Source organism: Dipodomys spectabilis, unplaced genomic scaffold (assembly GCF_019054845.1).
Source record: "Dipodomys spectabilis isolate Male_0828 unplaced genomic scaffold, ASM1905484v1 ptg000197l, whole genome shotgun sequence".
In the NCBI taxonomy this organism is placed as follows: domain Eukaryota; kingdom Metazoa; phylum Chordata; class Mammalia; order Rodentia; family Heteromyidae; genus Dipodomys; species Dipodomys spectabilis.
The window spans coordinates 10,135,317-10,156,849 of NW_024870874.1; the positions used below are offsets into that span (position 1 = coordinate 10,135,317).

Consider the following 21,533-nt stretch of genomic DNA (forward strand, 5'->3'; position numbering starts at 1 on the left):
AAATTTACATACAAGATGCTGGGTACTGGAATCAAATACAGTGAAAACAGGGGTTATACCATGGGGAAAGAACAAAAGAAACAAAAAAAATCACATAGTACATTGAGGTCATTTTTATATCATTTGGAAAATTAAAAATTGGATATATTTGTTTCCTCTATAAGTGAAAGAATCCATTCCCTATCAGAGGTTCATTATTCGGTCAACTAATACTTTTAAAGCATCAATTATGTGTAAGGTTTGTTGATAACTACACCTAAATAAATCTAAATGAGTAAGAGTAAATAAGCCTATCAATTCACACAAATGTTAATTTGAAAATGTTTAGATACTGTGCAAGAATATAGTCATCTGGGATTATTTTGGCCAGTTACTATTTTTATTCTAAGGAATTAAATGGGGTCTTTGAAGTATTTGGAGAAAATGTTTTCCATTACTCTTTTCCTATTAGGGGATTTGGGCTCCTGGGACGTGCTCATTTGCCTGCCTTCTAGGACAGCTGATGCAAAATCCTGCATATCCAAGGAGGACCTGTGCCAGTTAGCTCCACATCAGAAGGTAAAGGCTCCCCAAACATACACAGATTTATTAACACTATGATGTTAACGGTGGTAATTTTCAGTCCATAAAAAATCTTTACATCCTTGAAAAAAGTTCCAACTAGTTATGAGTGTTCATATCTGTTCTCTGTCATTGTAACAAAACACCTGGGGAAAATCCAACTTATAAGCAGGAAATACTTTGACTCATAGTTTCAGAGATTTCAGATGATGATCACTTTGCTGCCTTTGGCTCTGTGACAAAGCAGGACAGTATTGCAAAGAGGGTTTGAAACAAACAGGAAGGGCCAGTGTATCAATAGCCTTTTCAAGAGGACACCTCCAGGGATCAAACTCCTTCCTTCTAGGCTTTGCCTCCTAAGTATTCCACCACTTCCCAATAGTGCATCAGCCTGGCAATCAAGCCTTTAGCACAGGAAACTTAGAGGGAACATCGAAGAGTCAAAGCCATAGACTGCACTTTACCAGAAAAAGATGAGCATTTTTTGCTAGATAAGACTCCCCAACGTTATTTGCTGCCATTTCTGTAGTTTTACTCAGTGGGCCTCCATATATTTATTACGGCTTCTGTAGCCTATGTAATGTGGCTTACCCTAAGCTTCCTATTCATTCAAAGTAGCAAAGTTGTTTTTTTTTTTAAATTTTTCCCCATCATTATTCTTACTTTTTCAAACCTATTAACTTTAAATTTGGCCTTTAGTATTTATGTGTGTCTATATGACGTGAGTATGTGCTTTTAGAAAAGTTAACCTGAAAAATTACCCAAAGACTAAAATTCTAGTCACTAAGCTAGAAAATTTACGTAGTTTTGATACTTATATCAAGTTTGTGAGGAAAGTACCAAAGTCAAGTTACTTTTCAAGTTTATACTTGGAGTTGGCGTAGCCTACCCTGAGTACTCAATATTTTCCCAACATCAAACTAGGTAAAGCCTTCTTGCTCTAATTCTATTCCCTTGAGATTTGGTCTATGTATTTGAGTTTCTGTACATCTTTGGCCATTCCTTATCAATGCGTGTTTGTTTTGTACTGAACAAACAAAACCAGAATATCTTGTATGCTAGACCATTGCTCTACTACAGTATCATTCTCATTTCCTTCTTTATCTTAGTTTAAATTATTTTTGCCAGTCCTAGGGCTTGAACTCAAGGCATTGTCCCTTGGCTTCTTTTGCTCAAGGTTAGTATTCTACCATTTGAGCCACATTCCCAACCCAATTTTTTGGGTTTGCCCAATTCTTAAATGCCCATATTTCCTAACACAATAATTTTAAACAACATTTGTAGTTGGAAACTTCCAAATCTATATCTAAATTTCTTTACACTTCCTCATGCTTCAGGCTTATATATGCATAAATACTTCTTCTTGGATGTCTCATCGATGTGTCAAGCTCAGCTAACTCATTGTTGGATCACTATTTTCCTCAGTAAAGTTACTCCTGCATTATAAGTTCTACTGAGCTTCTCTTCTGCTGGTCATAATCTTCATCCACCTCTGTCATTTCCTAAGGTCAAAATCTGCCTTGAATTTCAAGCCTTTCCTTTCCTGTGTCATCTACATTCAATTACTAGTCAGTTAACACCTCAATACTCCAAAAAGCATTTATTTACTTGATATATTTACTATGCTTAATATGATTAGATAATCAGCACTTTTATCTGGATTTTTGTTAAATCTTCCTGATTTTTTTCCTGAAACAAATATTTTACCATGTAGCCATTTATGCCTGCTTTCCAGTTATCAAAAGACAAATATAAAACACTGAGATCATCTTGTAATTTTTGTACTTAAAATCTCAAATAGCTTCTCATCGACGGTACAGGCCACAGGACAGGCTGTGCCTAAGTATTCCAGAAAAAAAGTAGATACCATACTCAAATGTCAAAAGTCAGGAGAAACTAATAATAGAACAATATTATGAATTAAAAAAGAAAATGATCCATGTGATAGCCCCAAACCAACAACATTCTTGTATTTCCCCACTCTGCGTCTTAAGAAAGCTAAATAGAAGGAATGAAGTAACCAGAACCTAATGAGATCTAGAGCCAAGAAAGAGATGCAGAGGGAAAGAAGTTGTAAACTCAAGAGAACTTTCCCAAGTTGCAGGACTACAAAGAGGGTGCCTGAGAGATAAGTACCCAAACTTTCCTTCCTCCTTCTGCCTCCCATTGGCCCATGTTTACTTCTAATCAAAGGAGAAGAGCTAATGTAATGCCACTATGAAAGTCAGCTTACCGAGAACAGAATAGGGAGGAGGCATTTAGAGATATTTAGCAGAGTTAACTCTTGAAAGTTCTCTGTGGATGGATGGCTCCTGCCTGACAGTACCCTTCTTTCACTCCTTCTTCTTGGGTGTAGTGCTACAGTGATTTTAAACGGATAGATACACACCTACGCTGAATTAGCTATTCTTAAATATCCACCTCAGTAATTTTTCACCAAAAAGGATTTTGTCTCTTCTTTTAATATTTGGTAGTACCAGAGACATTTTTGGTTTTGTTATGGGTAGTAGGATAGATGTGGTACTGGCATCTTTGTGTCCAAAGCATGGATGTTTCTAAGCATCATTTAGTGCTCACAATAAAGAATTATGAGGTCTAACATGTCAATTGTATCAAAGTTGAGAATCCCTGTTTGTATTCCATTGGTCTTCAGTGAGTGCTTACAACTTTTGGAGCTCCCTGGTCTTTTTCTTCCTACATACTCCCATAATTCCTCATATTAATCTTAAACTTTATATGCATTATATTAGTTATCCTTTATCTTTGCACCTACCAATGCAAACCAGGCTTAATCAGCTAATGAGGTAAAATGAGCTCACATCGACATTAGATTTGACATTTATTAGGTAATTCAGGTTTCCTTTAGCAACTTCTCTATTTTCCCAGAAGTATCTGCCATCTTGTTAGACATAGAATTTTCCATGTCTTGTGCCAGACTCACAGTCCCAGCAACTATACCAAAGGCACCTGAGAAATGCCCCATGCTGGTCCTGATGATCTGGTGGTAAATATCTTCTGTGTCCAGGATGCCATTTACAACTACAGAATCTCCAAAATCCCCAGAGTGCTTGCTATCCATCAGTTCTAGCTGAACTGGACTCAGATGCAAACAAGGAGACTGTCCCTTTACCCAAATTGGTCCTTTGTTTTCTAGAGCCTAAAACAAATTGCTTGCAACTTGAGCATCCCGAAGTCACCCATGAAAAATATCTCCTTTAACTTTTATATCCTTGTGTCCCTGGGACATTCATAGTAAACTCTTGTACAACATTGATCACTTGAAGGATTTTGGTCATGTTTAATCACTGTAGCCTGCAGTGTTTTATCTAAGAAAAAAAAAAAACAGAAAGGTACCAGCTTCTAGGCAGTCTCTAAGACATTGCAGGAAAATGCAAATATAATAATGAGTTGACTCTTAAGTTTAGCGGCTTATAAACCATGGTATGTTCATCAGAGCTAAGAAATAAATGTTCATGCAAACTAAGTACTAAATTATAGACATTATTTGGATTGCCTTTTTTGCTCTAGGATCCCTTGTTACATGTATTATGATTTCTCTGTGTGTCTAGTTTCTGATGATTCCTCAGTTCTTATTTGCCTTTTATGACTCTGTTATCTTGGGAGAATATTTGTTAGGCATTTTGTAGAATGTCCTGCAGTTTGCCAATACCTGATGTTTTCTCATGATGTTATGGAAAGAATACCATAGAAGTGTTATGTCCTTCTCAGTTTAAAATGCCAGGAAGCATACATTGTCTGTTTTTTTGCTGGTAATGTTCACTTCCATTGTTTGGCAGAGTTAGCGTCTACTAGATTTCTACACTGTGAAATCCTGATTTTTCCCACTTGTAACTAATAACTATCTTGGGAGCTGATATTATATGAAAAGTCATAGTGATTTCAAGATCATGAAGATATTCTGTTTCTCCAGAACATTTTCCCACTCATTTGGATACCTAGGAATCGATCTTGCCTGGCGTAATTATCCTGTACTTCTAATGATGATTTCTCTCATTCCTTCTACAATGATTAATTGAACTTATTTTGTTCAGGAAGAGGTATTTCTATCAGCTCTGCATGTCTAAGTTCTTTTCACTTAAAAATGAAGCTTCACTATTGAGACTGATTACCTTGAGGATTACTTTTACAAGTTTAGCCTAATACCATTTATCAGGATAAAGGCCACAGAAACCCTGAGATACATTCCATTTTGAGTATCTCAGTAATTTTATTACTAGATTTATCAACTCAGTCATTCATTTATTCATTTGTTTACTCATCTGGACTTTTATTATTCTAAGAAATAAAACAACCAGAGCTCATACTGAGGCAATGTGACCTCAAATTTCTGTTTTCTCAATCATGTCAATAGAATCTTTCAAGATAATTATTTAGGCTCTGAACTTACAGTCCAACCTAATGATTATTCTTAAAGAATACAGAAATTCTCAGTGATACATGTAGATAACTATCATTTTGGAAGTGTGAATAATTTGAAGCTTTATGAGCCATAATTCATTTATCTATAAAGCATAAATATTCAAAACAGAATTTTCGTTGAATTTGTTGAGGATATTGCAGAATTGTCAATGACTTTAAAATCAACAAGGAAAGAGTAACTGCGCACATTAGAATTACTAATGGCTTTAGAGCTTTGTCATTTTCGTGCTGTGCAAGTGATCATAAAATCTGTAATAGAAAATGAGTAGTCAGGAGTCTGTAGTCGGGAGGATAGGGACATGAATTTAAAACAATCTTGGTCTGTATGCTGCTGAGAGTGAAGTAAGCCCCATAATTTGAGGGTCACTCAGTTTAGTAACCAGGACTCTATCTCACTCATCTCAGCCAGGTTCTAGTGTTTCAAATGTAGAGAGATTCATTTTTAGCTTTAAGTATTTGTAGAATTAGCAGTCTCTGTTTTTAGTACTTGGAGCACCGAGAACTAATGAAATGACTTATTTAAAGCATAGCATGGAATTTTTAGGTGACTTTGTTAGAGTGCTCATTGTGTAGAAAAGAGGGGAGAAGAGACTTCTTTGGTTAGCTGGCACTCCTGGTTTCTTGTCATTCCTTTCTTTGTGGACATTGAAGAACTTTGAGAGAAGGTTTGACTTTTAATAAAAATAGAAAGCGTGAAAAATCTCTACAGACACAATGAAAGAAAGAACAATTCCCTTATGATATAACATGAGGTAAAGCTCACTCTTAATCTTTGAAGGACCGGAAAAACTATCCCAGGCAATTTGTTATACTGCATCAAGTAATTCTCATTCAGAAGTCTACTCTCCTTAACACATTAATGATGTGACTATGGTGTCAACTTTTTTATAAACACTTAACACATTCATATGAAGAATATATTTTTACATTTTTACTAATGACTCATGTCTCAAAAGAAGAGTGAGTTTTTACTTTTGCTTTTAATACATTTTAATAGAACAATTTATGTGCAAAATATCACAGATTAAGTTTGTACAAAGTTTGTTGGGACCAAAATACTTTAACACATTCATTCTTCTCCTAATTATAACTCTTAAAAGTATGCCAGGGACTGAATATCATGATCACCATTTTTTTTTTTTTTTTTTGCCTGAACTCGCCACTTCCGGCTTTTTCTGCTTATGTGGTGCTGAGGAATGGAACCCAGAGCTTCATGCATACAAGTCAGGCACTCTACCACTGAGCCACCTTCCCAACCCTGTCATGATCATCTTACACATGCTTTTAATCCTTTCTAAAAGGTTTGATACCAAGTAATCTACTTACAAATGCATATATGTTTTTATAGAAAGGATTCAAACCTAATACAAGATTGATATTTATTAAAACTGGTTGACAGGGGCTGGGAAGGTGGCTCAGTGGTAGAGCACTTGCCTTGCATGCATGAGGCCCTGGGTTCGATTCCTCAGCACCACGTAAGCAAAAACAAAAAAGCCAGAAGTGGCGCTGTGGCTCAAGTGGTAGAGTGCTAGCCTTGAGCTGAAGAGCTGAGGGACAGCGCCCAGGCCCAGAGTTTAGGCCCCACAACTGGACCAAAAATAAAAAAATAAAAAAAAATAAAACTGGTTGACAGATGATATATGAAAATATATTCATGAAGTCTAGCAAATATACCATTCCACTGAGCAATGTTGATCCTACAAAAGGTCATACCTGTGAGGAGACACAAGGTAAATATGCTCTTTATATACTTTCTGCTCAATTTTTCTGTCAACCTTAAACTGCTCTTAACAAAATAAAGGCTATCAAGCTGGAAATGAAGCTTCAGCTCAAGTTGCAAGAGTGCTAGTATTGAGAAAAAAAGCTGAAGTTCAAAGCCCCAGATTGGCAATAAATAATAATGAACAAACAAACAAATGCAATTAAAATAATTTTTAAAATGTTGAAGCAGAAATAAACGTCACATAAAAATCAGCCAGTCTGGATTACACTCCTGTGATGATATTTCACTTGATAATGATATAGATATATTTTGTAGCATACACAAAACTAAAGGCACTATAATAGAGCATCCTTAGGTCTGACAAATATGTAATACAGTTGATTCACAACAGCTGTATGACTTGTAACACTTGACAATTTCCCCTCTGTGCTGTGCTGCTCATTTTGACTGCTTAGTTTGGTGGTCAGTTCACACATTAATGGAGGTATCTTTTTGGTATGACACCACCATTAGATACCTCTTCTTCAATTTTGTGACTTCTAAAGTCACAGAATACAGAAGAGAGAGGAAACATCTTTGGGTGGCAGTCAGGAAAACAGAAGGCAGCAATGTAGATCTGTTTCCCTTGGTTGGCTCTGAGTTTTTTTAAGCTTATAAAACTGATCTTGAGTCAGTTCAGGAACCACATATCACAGGGAAAGTCATTTCTCTGACACGACTCAGTAGCCTATCCTTCTATTGGTAATTTGTGCTAGCTGTCCACTGCCTGTTTGGTTATCTGCATAACTTGTTCTGGCTCATTCAATCAGTTATCTGGTCCATTGTACCAGTGTCTTGATTCTCTTCAGTTTGTGCAGAAGGTGACGATGTCTCATGTAGCTACAGTGGCAGCACTTTTTCAGGAACCATTTAGAAGTAGCCTGAAATGTACATGAACATGTCTCTGGCCTTCAGTGCTGAGAATCTAGTGCTGGTTCTCTGTTCGGATCCTTCTAATGTTAAAGATAATGAGAAGACATTAAGCAACTCAGTGATTTTTGTTTCCTGTGGAGAAAAATTACTCAATTTTATCGGCTTTTGAAGTTTCTCACAATCCAATTTGAAAAAAAAACTTTTTGTGTTAACTTAAGAAAATGAAAATTGTCTCTTTTGTGTGTTTTCCACACTTCCTCAGTACTCTGCCTGTCCCTCTAGGCTTTCAGAAGAATTCTAAATTGAAGAGTCAGGACTTTATATGAAAGCTCTTATTTTTCTTCATTTAGTCTGAACGTTTTCATTTAGAACTTGACACATATGAATAATTCTCAGACTGAAAGTGTACTACAACATTGATGGTCTTCTGTCAGTTCTCAGTGCAGAGGCCATGAGTGATTTAAGCTCTGGCATTCGTATATACTGAACAAAATGTAGTAGTAGTTATTCAGTAGTAGAGCTTGTGCCTAAAAGTTCAAATGTGGTCTTGTTTATAAGATCTGGCCTACAATTTGTCTTCCTCTAGCTATTCTTGGGAAGCAGAAAGTTTTCCAAGGAAGTGAGTAGAGTTAATACAACTATAAATGTTGGAGAAGATTTCATCAACGCACTATTTCAAAACACTTTGATTAAACCTTTTATTTTTCTTTAAAGGTACAACCAATCAAAGAACTGATAAAACTCTACAGCAAAACTGTAAGATAGAGACTAAAGGTTCTACATGTTTGTTTTTGAAGTGAAGAAATTAGAAAAGAAAAAAAAATGTACTTCTGGTTCTATCAAGTGTAGAATTGGGACTATCACTATATAGCTGGTTATTTCCCCCTCCCCCACTTTCACCACCCCGCCCCAAACACAGCTGAATACTTTACATCCAGTCAGGTCAATAGAGTCCCATGGAGAAGCTACAATACTTTATTAGGATAGAGTGAATTAGCTAGAAAGTAATCAATAATGTCTCAAAAATTGATCTGATTTTCAAGCTAACTTAAACAGGTTCCCTTTGTTATGTTTAATAGAAGTCTATCATATTTGGCTTCAGGTGAGGATTTCAGTGATGATATTAATTTATCAATACTGTAAATTCACATGAGCAAAAGAAGTAGATTTGTTTGTATCTTTTCTCTACCTTAAAAAATTCTATATTTGATTTTATTACAACTCTAAAGTTTGCTAAGGAAAAATTTCGGTCAAAATAATTTTATCATAACTGGCTTTTATATTTGGAAGTAAATGGCTTTCAGCATGAAGTATAAATATGAAATTATGAAATGTTTTGCCACTGAATTACTACTGAAAATCTGTCTAATGGAGATAACTAAAGGCCTTTGAACTTTGAGGTTTAGTTGGCCTCGAGGTTTACTTAGTGCTTTTTTTTTTTAGTGATACAGCTTTGCAATTCTGAAGTTATTGGTATTACTCTATTTGCCCTAAGTTTTTCCTTTTATTTATAGTAAATATGGATTCAATGTTCGTATATGGATTTTATATGGATTTTATGTCTAATAAATATAAAAGATTTCAAATACATTCCCAAGGGCAGATTTTACTTTGTTATTTAATTAGCCACTTTCTTGTGATGAATTTGAGTGTAGACTGGAAGAGTCATGAAGGCTAGGTTTGGATGGTGTAGACAAGCTTTACTTTTTACTATGAATTTTTGTTTGCTTTGTGTCGCCATTTGTGAATGTCTAACTCATTAGAACTTTTTTCTCATTTTTTATTTTCAGATAAACATATTGCCAGAAATACAGTATCAGCTTTGCAGAAAGGAAGGACTGTGCCAATTAATCAGAAGATTTCCAGGTAATCAATCTTTAGTTTGTTTCCTTGTATAAGCATAGTTCAAACATGAGTTTTCTTAAAAGATACTAGCTAATGACATTTCAGAATAGCTTCCTGATTTACCAGATGCACTCATATAAATCAGGTTTTACGAATGGGAAGTTCTTACTAGTAAGTAATAAGAGCCTAAAAGTGATATATATGTTTAATTTTGACTTTTGTTTTGTTAAATTTCATTTTGTTTCATTTTGTCTGTCTTTTAAAGCATTGTCTTATTTTAAAGTAATCACTTTAATAGTTCTTAGTTATATAAAACTTGAAATTAAAAGAATGTTTATAATTAAATGATTTTGATCCTAGAATTTGTTACAGTTTTCAGAAATCCACTCTGTTTATAGGTTTAAAACAGGATATTAAATGAGTAAATTCTCTGCCAGGGCTACATTAGGAATTTGGGATGAAAATTACTATCTCTAATTTCTGCATAACTTTCCATAGTAGAAAAAAGAAGTACAAGATATTAAGCTGAAAATGAACTTTACAACTTTGGGGTGGGGGAGGGGGAGTTGGGGAGGTGGGGAGAGAAGGGATGGTAGGGGAAAAACAAAGGAGGAGGTACCAATGCTCCATAGGAAATGTACTCATTACCTTACTTATGTAACTGTAACCCCTCTGTACAGTATCTTTACAATAAAAAAAATATATATACTTAAAAAGTATCAGCAGATATTTGAGCCTGCAGAGATAAAATAAACCCTCATAAATGAAATTAGAGTAAACTTTAAAACTCATTAGTGGAAAAAGTTATCAAATTTCTTGTTTTAAGCTCATTTACTAATTAATAGTTTATTTCCCTAGAAAGTATTTTACTACATTTCTAAACTTTAGATCTATTTACCCTTAATTCTGTTTTTCCTAAGTTAATAATTATCCTATTAGAATCAGAAAAGATTACATTTTAACGCATTAGCTTTTCTGTAGGGCTTTTGCCTCCAAATAAAACATAAACCTTATTGCCATGAACTACTCCAACTACTGTAGTCTTTCTCCATCACTGACCAGATGAAAAAGCAAATGGATTAGAAATTCTACTTTTAACTTAAAATGTACTTTTAAACAAATACTGTATATATTATTTTTATAAGGATGATATTATATAACAAAATATAGCTAACTACATAACCCAATATTTTTGTAACCTCTAGATATTTTTGTTTCATAAAAAGTAATGTTTTTATGCATACAATAAAAATAATTATATTAATATGAAATTACTGTCAGATTCCAGTGGCTCACACCTGTAATCCCATCTACTCAGGATGCTGAGCTTTGAGGATCATGGTTTGAAGCCAATCCAGGCAGAAATGTCTCTGAGACTCTTATCTCCAAATAAACACAATAAATCTGGAAATGGAGCTGTGGTTCAAGTAGTAGAGCTCTAGCATTAGGCATAAAATCTCAGGGACAACACCAGGCCCTGAGTTCAAGCCATATGTGTGTGTGTGTGTGTGTGTGTGTATGTGTGTGTGTGTGTGTGTATGTATATATATATATATATATATATATATATATACACACATATACACATATGTTTTAAGGGATCCTTAAAACAATTCAAAAATTGTTTGCATTTTGAGAGAATTTATGTATTTTAAAGTGTGCTTTCTTTGTTGTTTTTTACATTTAAGAGTGATTGAGTTGGGTGCTAGTGACTATGCCTGTAAGTAAATGTAATTACTTGGAAGGCTGAGAAAGGGATCTAAAATCCAACCCAGTAGAAATGTTCAAAAGACTTTCTCTCAAACACACACACACACACACACACACACACACACACACACACACACACACAAAACTAAGGCTGGAGATGTAGTCACAACTCACATAGTAAAGCATCAACTTAGCAAATGAGAAGCATTGAGTTCAAGCTCAAGTACTGCAAAGAAATATAAATAAATAAGGAAGATTTTATTAAAGTTTTTAATAGCATTGTAGGTAGCAGAATAGAATCATAAAATTAAAGTATATTTATGGTTCAAAATGATTATTAATTAAGAAAATTCCTCAAGCAAGTTTTATATAAACTTATATTTTAGATTTCCTTCCATAAAATTACAAGGTAATCTTTACATTCTTTTCCTTTAAACATTTTTTATTATCAAGAATGTTTACAAATTCCTATAATCCCTTTTCCTACTCTGTCTAATGTGTCAATTTTTCATTTATCTTTGTGACTAATGAGATGGCTTTGTGAAATATGCAGCCTTATAAGTGAAACATTTATTCTATCATGTTTTCTTTCTCTAGCTGAAGATAATTTCTTAGATGTGTAGTTTTAAAATGTCTACTGCATTATTTTCTGAGGTGAATTTTATCAACCATAGCTTTTGCACCAGCTTGTTACTGCAATAAATATGTAATAGCTCAAAAATAAAATATTTACTGATGAAAATACTGAGGAGTATTAATATTGAATGCAGATTAGGTGTCAGTACCTTAGAATATTGTATTGTCCAAAGGCAAAATAAACCAGTCATGATGTGGGAGTGTGTGACTGTACTTCTAGTATCATGCCTCTTAAGACCAGTCTGGATAAGATCCTTTCTCAAAAATACCAAACCACAAAAACAACAAAGACAGCTATATAAACAAAAAGTAGGTAATAAAACTAAACATCGCAATCTGGAGACATTTTACTTAAGTCCAAAACAATGTTAAAGCTGTGTTTTATTTGGAGGTTGATCAATTGATTGTGAAATTAAGGGTTCAAGCTCTGTGACCTACTAGCTGTCCAACAGCTTCAAGGGATTTGTTTTCTTGATTTTTGTTTCCCATCGACAAAGTACAGAGAAAACAATACCAATTTCATTGGTTTAATTTTTAAATATCTAGTAGATTCTGTTTGCATGTATATTTGTGTATGTATAATTTAACTTGAAGATTAAAACACACTTTGTAATATTGTGTTAATATATAACGCTCAAAGTTGAACTAAATCATTCTATAACTAAAAAACCAAACAGTAGGCCTTACAATACTTAACATTTTCTCCTCTTACACATGTTTCTCTCAAAAACTGTAAAACGTCTGAGATTTTACCCTACTCCTAACTCACAAGTAATCTGCCAGTTTTATGGTTCTTCTCAGAGACACAAGATGCCTAAGTCAGAGACAAATGTTTTATTTACAGCAGCAGCACTAGGCAAACTACCAGCCTTTGTACAAGGTCACAGAATCCTAGTCCCAGTTAAGTACTCAATAAATGGAAAATTAAGAGAGAAATGCCAACTTGGAGAATTTGAATCTGTTTTTTTCAAGGGTAGCAAACAAAACTACCAGAGGAATATTGGTTTTGCTAAGCAGGCTAAGAAACAAAGAACGTTTCCTTCAGTTCTTGACACACATTTCTATCTTCAAGACTATCCACTGCATCAATACCTGTGGAAAGATGTTTCAAAGCAAAGCTATTAGTGTCACTATACAGAAGTAGGGATGATGCCTAGGGAGAATCTGTTTCAGATCGTGCCTGGCACATTCTAGCTTGGAAGCATGATCAGCCCATAATACTGAGAAAGGTTTCAAATGCAGTTCTTCTACAGTTTTCTAATCTATAAAGGTCCTTCTCCCTTAGAGATTTGCTGTCCTAAGCTGTATTTTTGCAGCAGAGACATGGATGCTAAGGCAGGAAGGTTGATTATGATGTGAAGTTGGTTATGACCCATGCAAATGAGATGGGACAATTTTGACCAAAAATAGAAGAGTGACTGAATGTATGTAATGCTAACACGATCTGTTCCTCCCATGCCCAAACAGCGTGTACCTGACCTTAGACTTGTGAGTCACATGGAGGCAAATATCCATGGAAACTTTTCTGGCTAGCAGAAAGATTTATTTTTATCTTGCCATTTAGTGCTTTTTTTTTGGGGAAAAAAACTGTTTCATCATATGTAGTTGGCTTAAACTTGGCATTCATGCTTTTTGTTGCTTTTTATGAAGGGTTTTATTTTTTAATAAAAATTGCTTTCCCATATTTGAACTACAAGTACGAAACAAAACATAAGAGAACTATTTTACTTGGGTAGGGAGTTGTTTTTGTTCTTTTTAGTGCAACTTCACCATCCAAGAAATCTTGCTTAGGAGTGTGCCAAATTTTTGGCCATAACTCATTCTTTCCAGTGGTTTTATCGTAGTTCTGTGTACTAAGATTTGTACTCAAAGATAACACAGTGAACAATATAAGATCTATGCCCTCATTTTTACAGTAACAATGTCATTTTACAGAGAAAAAAAGAAATACAGCATGAAATTTAACACATTTTTATTGTATCTAAACATGATGGAATTTTATAACTTTCTATATTTTTATTAACAAATGTAAAGTATATTGTTAAAATAACTTAGGGAAGCTATTTTTAAGCACTGTGGTGTAGTCCTGATTGATTTTAATATTTCATGTCTAGTGTTACAAGTAAAGAAGAACAAAGCTTGCTTGCTCAGTGTTTTCAAATTCTGATCACCCTTCATATGTTTTTGGGGGGAGGAGGGGCTTCCTCAGGCTTCTCTCACTCCCCAAAACTCTCACCTTCTGTGCCACAAAACATGCAAAACATTCCCCTACCCTCAACCCCCAAATAAAGCTCTTGGCTCTTTAGTATGGCTGACTTTAACAAGGTGATAGCAGGAAATAAGCTGATGGAACTAATGCAGACGAAATTACACCCTTCCTGTAGTCCTAAGCCTCTTACATGTATTTGCATTTTAGAAAATAAGTTTGCAAACCCAATAAATTTCTATTTGGTAGAATTTCTGGAAGCATATTCAAATTTTCTTTTAGTTCTACAGCAAGGCACCCATCCCCAAAGCTTACTAACCTAGCCACTTTTCTCCCTGTCTAAGTGGATGCTCTCATATTATTTCTACTTATTTTCTTCTTTCTGCAAAATCATGTCCATTATTCTCACTGTGACCAAAAGGACCTTATGTCTGCATTAATTTTTTTCTATGTTATTCAATCAAAAAAAAAAATCTCATGCTTGTAAGGATTTTACTACTTGAGTCACATGTCCAGGCCTTTGATTTGTATTTCTGTTTGTGAGATAGGGTTTTGCCAACCTTGTCTGGGCTGGTCACAACTTGTTTTCCTTCGGCCTATCTAATCCCAAGTAAGGGGCCACTAAGATGCTTTGCTTACGCCTATCATTTCAAAAATAACTAAATGATGTAAAACACTGGAATGGGATGCAGGTTGACCCATTATGATGATGAGATATATAGGATACTATGTTGAAAACGAACTTTACAATGTCTGGGGGGCGAGGGAAGAGTTGAGGCAGTGGGGAGGGAAGGGATGGTGGGGAAAAATCAAAGGAGGAGGTAACAATGCTCGATAGGAAATGTACTCATTACCCTACTCATGTAACTGTAACCCCTCCGTACAGTATCTTTATAATAAATATCTATCTATCTTTCCATATATAAATAAGTAAATGAAATCCATTAGATGTGCTCACAGAAGTCTATCTAGTGACTGAAACAGCAAGGCCCAGGTAAGCAGTTCTCTGAATGAGGTTCTGATTTGATCCAGAGATAGATTTTATCTAGAACAGAAGTCCTTGTCCTGGCAAAAATATTTATTTGGCTTCTAAGCATTGAATATATAGGAAAAGATAAGGTAATACTGAGCAGCCACACTAAGACATAGCCCTCAACATAGTTATAATAGTTGCAATGTCAGAAACCTAAAGGATGCTCCCTATTACCATAAAATTCAGTGACCATTTGATCTCTTCCAGCAGCCAATTCTTTCCCACTTTTCTGACTCCATACTTCTCTTCATGTTTTCATATTTCTACAAGTTTCTGCCAATTCTTCCCTTTTCCATACAAAACAAGTTTGCTAAACCCAGAGGACAATGAAGCTGGGTTTTCTAACACTGGAATTACAGAGTTAGGAGGGAATTTCAACATTACTTTGTCAACTTATTGTCATCTATAAGGTTTGAGCCATCATATTCAATAAGGAAATTGCCACATGAGTTAACTTCTTTCATTCCAAATCTCCATCATTCCTGTGCTTTTGTGTGTGTGTGTGATTTTCTACCCTGCATTTTGATTGCAGGGATTGTACTTAGGGCCTGTGTACTGCTCCTGAGCTTTTCTGCTCAAGGCTACTGCTCTACTACTTTCAGTAACGGCTCTACTTCCAGTTTTCTGGTGGTTAATTGGATATGAGTCTCATGGACTTTCCTCCCCCGGCTAACTTCAACCTACAACCCTCAGATCTGGCAGATCCTGAGTAGCTGGGATTACAAGCATGAGCCACCAGCACCTGGCTAGTCCTATGAATTGTGATGTGGACACAGATGACCCTCTCATCGTCTTAGCTAGCCATTGTCCCATCTACCGCCATTGCCAGAAAAACTAGCGATCAGCCCCTGAAGCAGCCTATCCCAATGACACTCTAAACTACTTAGGAAAACAGATATCAAAATTTTAAAAAATGACTCACATTATAGGTATCTGTGAAGAATGTCCACGCATTTGAAGGCAGATGGGGATAAATTACAGTTCTTGATGCCTGAGTTTAGTACAAGTAAAAAAAAAAAAAAAGATGATGCTAAGTGAACTGAACCCCAAGGTATGGACACAAGAGGTCTTTCTTTGTTGCTGTTGTTTTTAATGTACTATGTGGTTATTTTTTGTTTCCTTTGTATGTTCTTCCCCCTGTTGTCACTGTACTTGATTTTTTACCCTGCATCTTATATATACATTTGTCTAATTTGGGGAGGGGAAGGGAAATAACAAAATGCTGAAACAAGGACACAGGATGTCCCATTGCAACAAATTGATACCCACAAGACTCTATATTAGAAATGAACTTTACAATTTCATGGCAGCGGGAGGGGTGAAGGAGGTGGGGAAGGGAAGGGATATTGGGAGAACAACAAAGGAGACAGCAATGCTTGGCAAGAAATGTACTCATTTCCTAACTCATATAACTGTAACCCCTCTGTACAGCCTCTTTAAAATAAAATGAAATTTAAAAAGGCAAAAAAAGGGAAGAAGATTCACTCCTCTGTGGTCAGGATATATTTCAAAAAGTGTGTGTTGAGAGTCTAAATGTGCTTTGTTAAAGAATGTCTCCCTAGGGTTTTACACACTTATCAGTTGGACTAGACAAATTAGACACCAGGAAATGCAGCACGAATTTCTCTTTCAGTCATAGACTTGAGGGAAGTCAAATGTCAAGACCCTTTCATTTTAAAATGAAAAAAAAAAAAAGAAGAAAGAAGAAAATAACTGTCTCAAGGTCATTGACCTAGAGAAAAATCACTAGGGACTATTTTGTACACATTTTTCATATCAGAAATTCAAAGTGTTGTTTCTGTAGACATTGATTCAAGACTGTCTTAGGAATGAGGTCCACCTATCTCCTCAGATATATTTAAATTCTTTCTCTTATGTCATGATTTTACCATACACAAATCTCCAGTGGATATTGTCTCCCTGAAATGATTTAGATTCCCTAAATCTGGTTGAGTCAATGTACAATCAAGTCACTAGTACGTAATAGTCACTTCAATATTTTTAAATGTTGGACATTAATTGCATAGTAAAAGTGTACTGAAGGTGGTCAAAGTTGTAGAAGGGGAGCCCTGGCAGTCAGGAGAAGATCTCGTAAAGGCTTAGATTAATCTACTCATTTACTTGCTGTGAACTCTGTTGAGCTGTTGCTGTGGACCAGAATACCAAAGCAAGAAGAGCAGTGAACTGCCTCAGTCCTCCATGTTATACTACCTGTTTATAACATGAAGACATTTATATCTATGGAAGAACCAGAGCTGTTCTAATATTACTCACAAGCCAGGGAGAAAGATAACAATAAATTTCATGATAGAGTACTAACTTCTGGATGAATTCTTTTCCTCAAAAGACTTATCATCTCATTGTTATGGAAAAGACTAGACTGAGCCTGTTCTCATGTTGCTGCTTGGTCCTCATGCATTCAGACTGGAAAGGTGAGAGTAATTCTCTAAGGCAGGCTCATATTTCAACCCAAACATCTTCAAATATTTCTTCATCATTTATTTTGAAGAGAAAAGCTAAGTGTAGACTGCCAGAGGAAGGAGCAGGAAGACAAAGGAGAGAGGTCCCTCTCTTTACTTATCAATGGTGTTGCAGTACTTATAGATTTGCTCTCCAGGCAGTTTCTTCATCTTAATGGTTCTGTATTGAGGCCAGAGGACACAAATCTACCAGTTTCTGATGAGTATTGAGTTTTTAGCTTCTTTTATGGATCCTGTGAAGGAAAGTGAGGATGTGTGAGATACAGCTTGCAAATCGAAATCAGAAAGAATGAACATCGATCTAGATTGCAGTAGATATTGGTGGATATATTTTTTTTTAAGCTCTACCAGAAGTAGGCAATGGCCAGCCTGTGGGTATATAAGGCCTGCAAAATCATTTGGGACATGAACAGGAAGACAAGTATGCTTCTTGTTGGCTGTGTGTGGCAGCATATCTGTGCTGATAACCTTTTTTTTTTTTTTTTTGCCATTTTTTAAATTTCATGCCAGAAAATAAATACAACAGGGAGAGTGCCCATTTTTATAGGAACACTGAAGCTAGAAGAAATATTAGTATCTTTCATCATTAGTGTGCTGATAATCTTGTATGGACTGCAAATGATGTTATAACTATCCAACTTCTGATCACCCTTGGCATGCATGCATGTGCATGTGTGTGTGTGCATGAGTGCATACATGTGTGTGCATGCACACACACAGAGATCATACTCAGGAGTTTTATATGGAAAGAAATCTAATTGTTTAATATAGGTTAGGCTCTTACCTTCTTCATTCTTCCCCTTGTTCTTTCTTTCCTATTGTATTTTGCAGATCATGACAAAAATGGAACTTCTTTTCTCTTCATCATCTGCATGTTATTTTCACCAACACTGATTTGGTATATGGAATTCAATATATAATCATGTCTCTAATAGTTCATATAAACTTTTCTACTTTCTCCTAGACCCTAATTTCTCTAACTATTCAGCTTTTTCTCTGTATCCTATTGGCATATACCTCAGATAAAATATATGCAACCTAGATGTCTAGAATACTGTCATTTGTAAGTATGAAGCCCAATTCAATTGAATATGAGCAAAAAAGAATTCATGGCTAACTAGTGAATCTGTGTTCAAGTTAATGGATTCCAGGGGCAAACTCTAACTATCTTTGTCTCCCAATACTCTTTTTGTGTGTGTCACATCTCTCTACTTAACTTCTCCCTGTATGTCGTCCTCCTTTCTTTCTACAGAGAAGTTTTCTCCGTATGACAGAGAAGATTGCTGTCAGGTATGCCCAGTTCAGAAACCCAACCATTTCTTCTCCATCTGCAAAATGAGAGACCATCAGGCCACAAGTCCACACTGGTCAATACTACTATCAGTAGAATTGCTTTAATTAGGGGCTTAGCTGAGAATATTCTCACATTTACTGTGATAATTTACTTGGACTATTCTAACAAAGTACCACAGACGGGGTGGGGGCCTTAAACAACTCCCCTTTGTCTCTCTCCTGAAACCAAAAGTACAAGAGGAGGGTGTCAAATGGCTTGTTCCTCCTGAGACCTCTCTCGTTGACTTGCGGGGATTTTCCTTCTTGCTATGACCTTATGAGGCCTTTATGTTTGTATTCTCTCCTCTTCTTGTCACCAGACCTTCTTAGGTCATCATACCTATTAGATCAGGACCCACCCTCGAAACTTCACTTAATTGCCTATTTTAATGCCTTATTTCCCAAAATAGTCATATTCCCAGGTACGGTTAGAACTTCAACATATCAATTTGGGGGCACTTTTCAGTTACTAACTGCCCCAGACGGGGAGAGTCGTCAGAGGTAGTATAATTGGGAGTTTCACTAAAACCACATGGAGAAAAAAAATTCCTCAAGATAGAGAATGTTATTTGACAGACAAAAACAAACAAACAAACAAAAACAGCAGCCCTGTATTATTACATGGTTAACAAATATTTTTACTGATTTAGTTATGGGATTCTTTTGGCAGAACTACTCTTATCCTCAAATAACTTTTGAGGTATGGGAATATTGATATTATTTTTTCTTAAGCACCAAGATCTCTGATGTTAGACCCTGCCTACCCGCATGCCTGGTGCTGGGTTAGCTGCAGATCTATCTTTCTGTGTTGTGCTAGGTTATTTGCTCCTAAGACCTCAGTCCTCACGTGCTCTCCCACACAGACAAGCTGATAAAGCAATCAGTACTACTATTCTCTCTTCTCCTAGATATAACCTTTATCTCCAAAGGACGTAATTCCACCCAAACTCATAATCAATTGGTGAGAATTTCAGACACAACTGCATGCCAGGAAAGACCCCAGAGGAACTGTTGAATTGTTCAATGCCCTGGCCACCCACACAGCCTGACTTACTCATAAAACTCACAGCTCAGCCAGGAAATCATGAGTATCTAACTAACTCATCACAGCAACAAAAAATGAAGATTTTTTGAGCAAGTGATAGCCTATCCTTGATTTTCTTTGTTTTTCCATTGAAAGTGAGAAAGAAATAACTGTTGCTCACTGTAGCCTGTGAGCAGGAAACCCCATAAATCTTCTCCCCATTTGACGTACGTACACTGCAACTGTGGTATTTTTCCCCAAATATATTCTTCCTGAGTCACTGTACATGTGACAGAAGAGGAGTTAATCTGAAATCTTGATAAGGTGTCTGAAAAATGTTGTTTGCTTCAAAATAGATGATAACATTTTTGCAGCAGTGACCAAACCTTTTTTTTTTTTTTTAAGCTCCCATGGACTCCCTTTGAGATTACAGAACTGGGTTAAGAAAGGTTCGGAACAAATCAGGTTCAAGGATTTAGCTGGTAGGTGGTGAAAATTCCTTCTGGGACCTTCCTGTTTTGTGAGTAAATCCAATTTATGTCAAAGAGGACTCCACCGTACTATGGCTTTGATTCCTCTGTTTGGTGCATTTTAAAATCTACTCATTTAGCCTTACATGTACACACATACATAAACAAACGTGTGTGCACACAAAATCTTAAATATAGCTTAGTTTGGAGAGCTACAGAATATTTAACTCCAAAACAATCACTTTCTCTTCCTCCTGATGGTAGAGGGAAATACTGAACAACAAGAAAAAAATTACAAGTATTTTTTTTTTTTGGGGTCCGGTCCTGGGGCCTGAACTCTGGGCCTGGGCGCTGTCCCTCAGCTCTTCAGCTCAAGGCTAGCACTCTATCACCTGAGCCACAGCGCCACTTCCGGCTTTTTTTCTTTTTGCTTATGTGGGCTGAGGAATTGAACCCAGGGCCTCATGCATGCAAGGCAAGTGCTCTACCACTGAGCCACCCTCCCAGCCCTAAAAGTATTTGTTACAAGACAAAAACAAACAACTGGGTGCCAGTGGCTCATGCCTGTAACCCTAGCTATTCAGGAGGCTGAGATCTGAGTATCACAGTTCAAAGCTGATCCTGACAGGAAAGTCTGTGAGACATTTATTTCCAATAAACCACCAGAAAACCGGAAGTGGTGCTGAGGCTCAAGTGGTAGAGCGCTAGCCTTGAGCTGAAGAGCTGAGGGACAGCACCCAGACCCAGATAGTTCAAGCCCCATAACCAACAACAAAAAGAAAGAAGAAGAAAGAGAGAGAGAGAGAAAGAAGGAAAGAAGGAAAGAAAGAAAGAAAGAAAGAAAGAAATAAGGAAGGAAAGAAAGAAAGAAAGAAAGAAAGAAAGAAAGAAAGAAAGAAAGAAAGAAAGAAAGAAAGAAAGAAAGAAAGAAAGAAAGAATCTGAGTAACTCTGCAGTATTCATTTATTTTCATGGACATCCATGACAGTATACCAACATCAATATTCAAAAATAAAATTCACTAACATGATACATTAGCTGAAGTGCATACAACTTCATATATTGCATGTATGTAATGGATTATTCGTGGAAGGATACTATTTGTTATGACTAAGTCCCTTGAACTTCTCATTGTAGCTGTAGTCATTAATAATACAATTT

At 35.9% G+C, this 21,533-nt stretch overlaps 1 protein-coding gene across 1 annotated transcript in view; it reads left to right on the forward strand.

Annotated features, from left to right (window-relative positions):
- The window catches only part of Cped1 (cadherin like and PC-esterase domain containing 1), a 240,246-nt gene that overhangs the window by 51,404 nt on the left and 167,309 nt on the right, over positions 1-21,533 (forward strand). The window contains exons 4-5 of the mRNA XM_042696039.1: positions 452-558; positions 9,427-9,502. Coding sequence (XP_042551973.1) covers positions 452-558; positions 9,427-9,502 — 183 coding nt within the window. The remainder of the gene's footprint in view (positions 1-451; positions 559-9,426; positions 9,503-21,533) is intronic.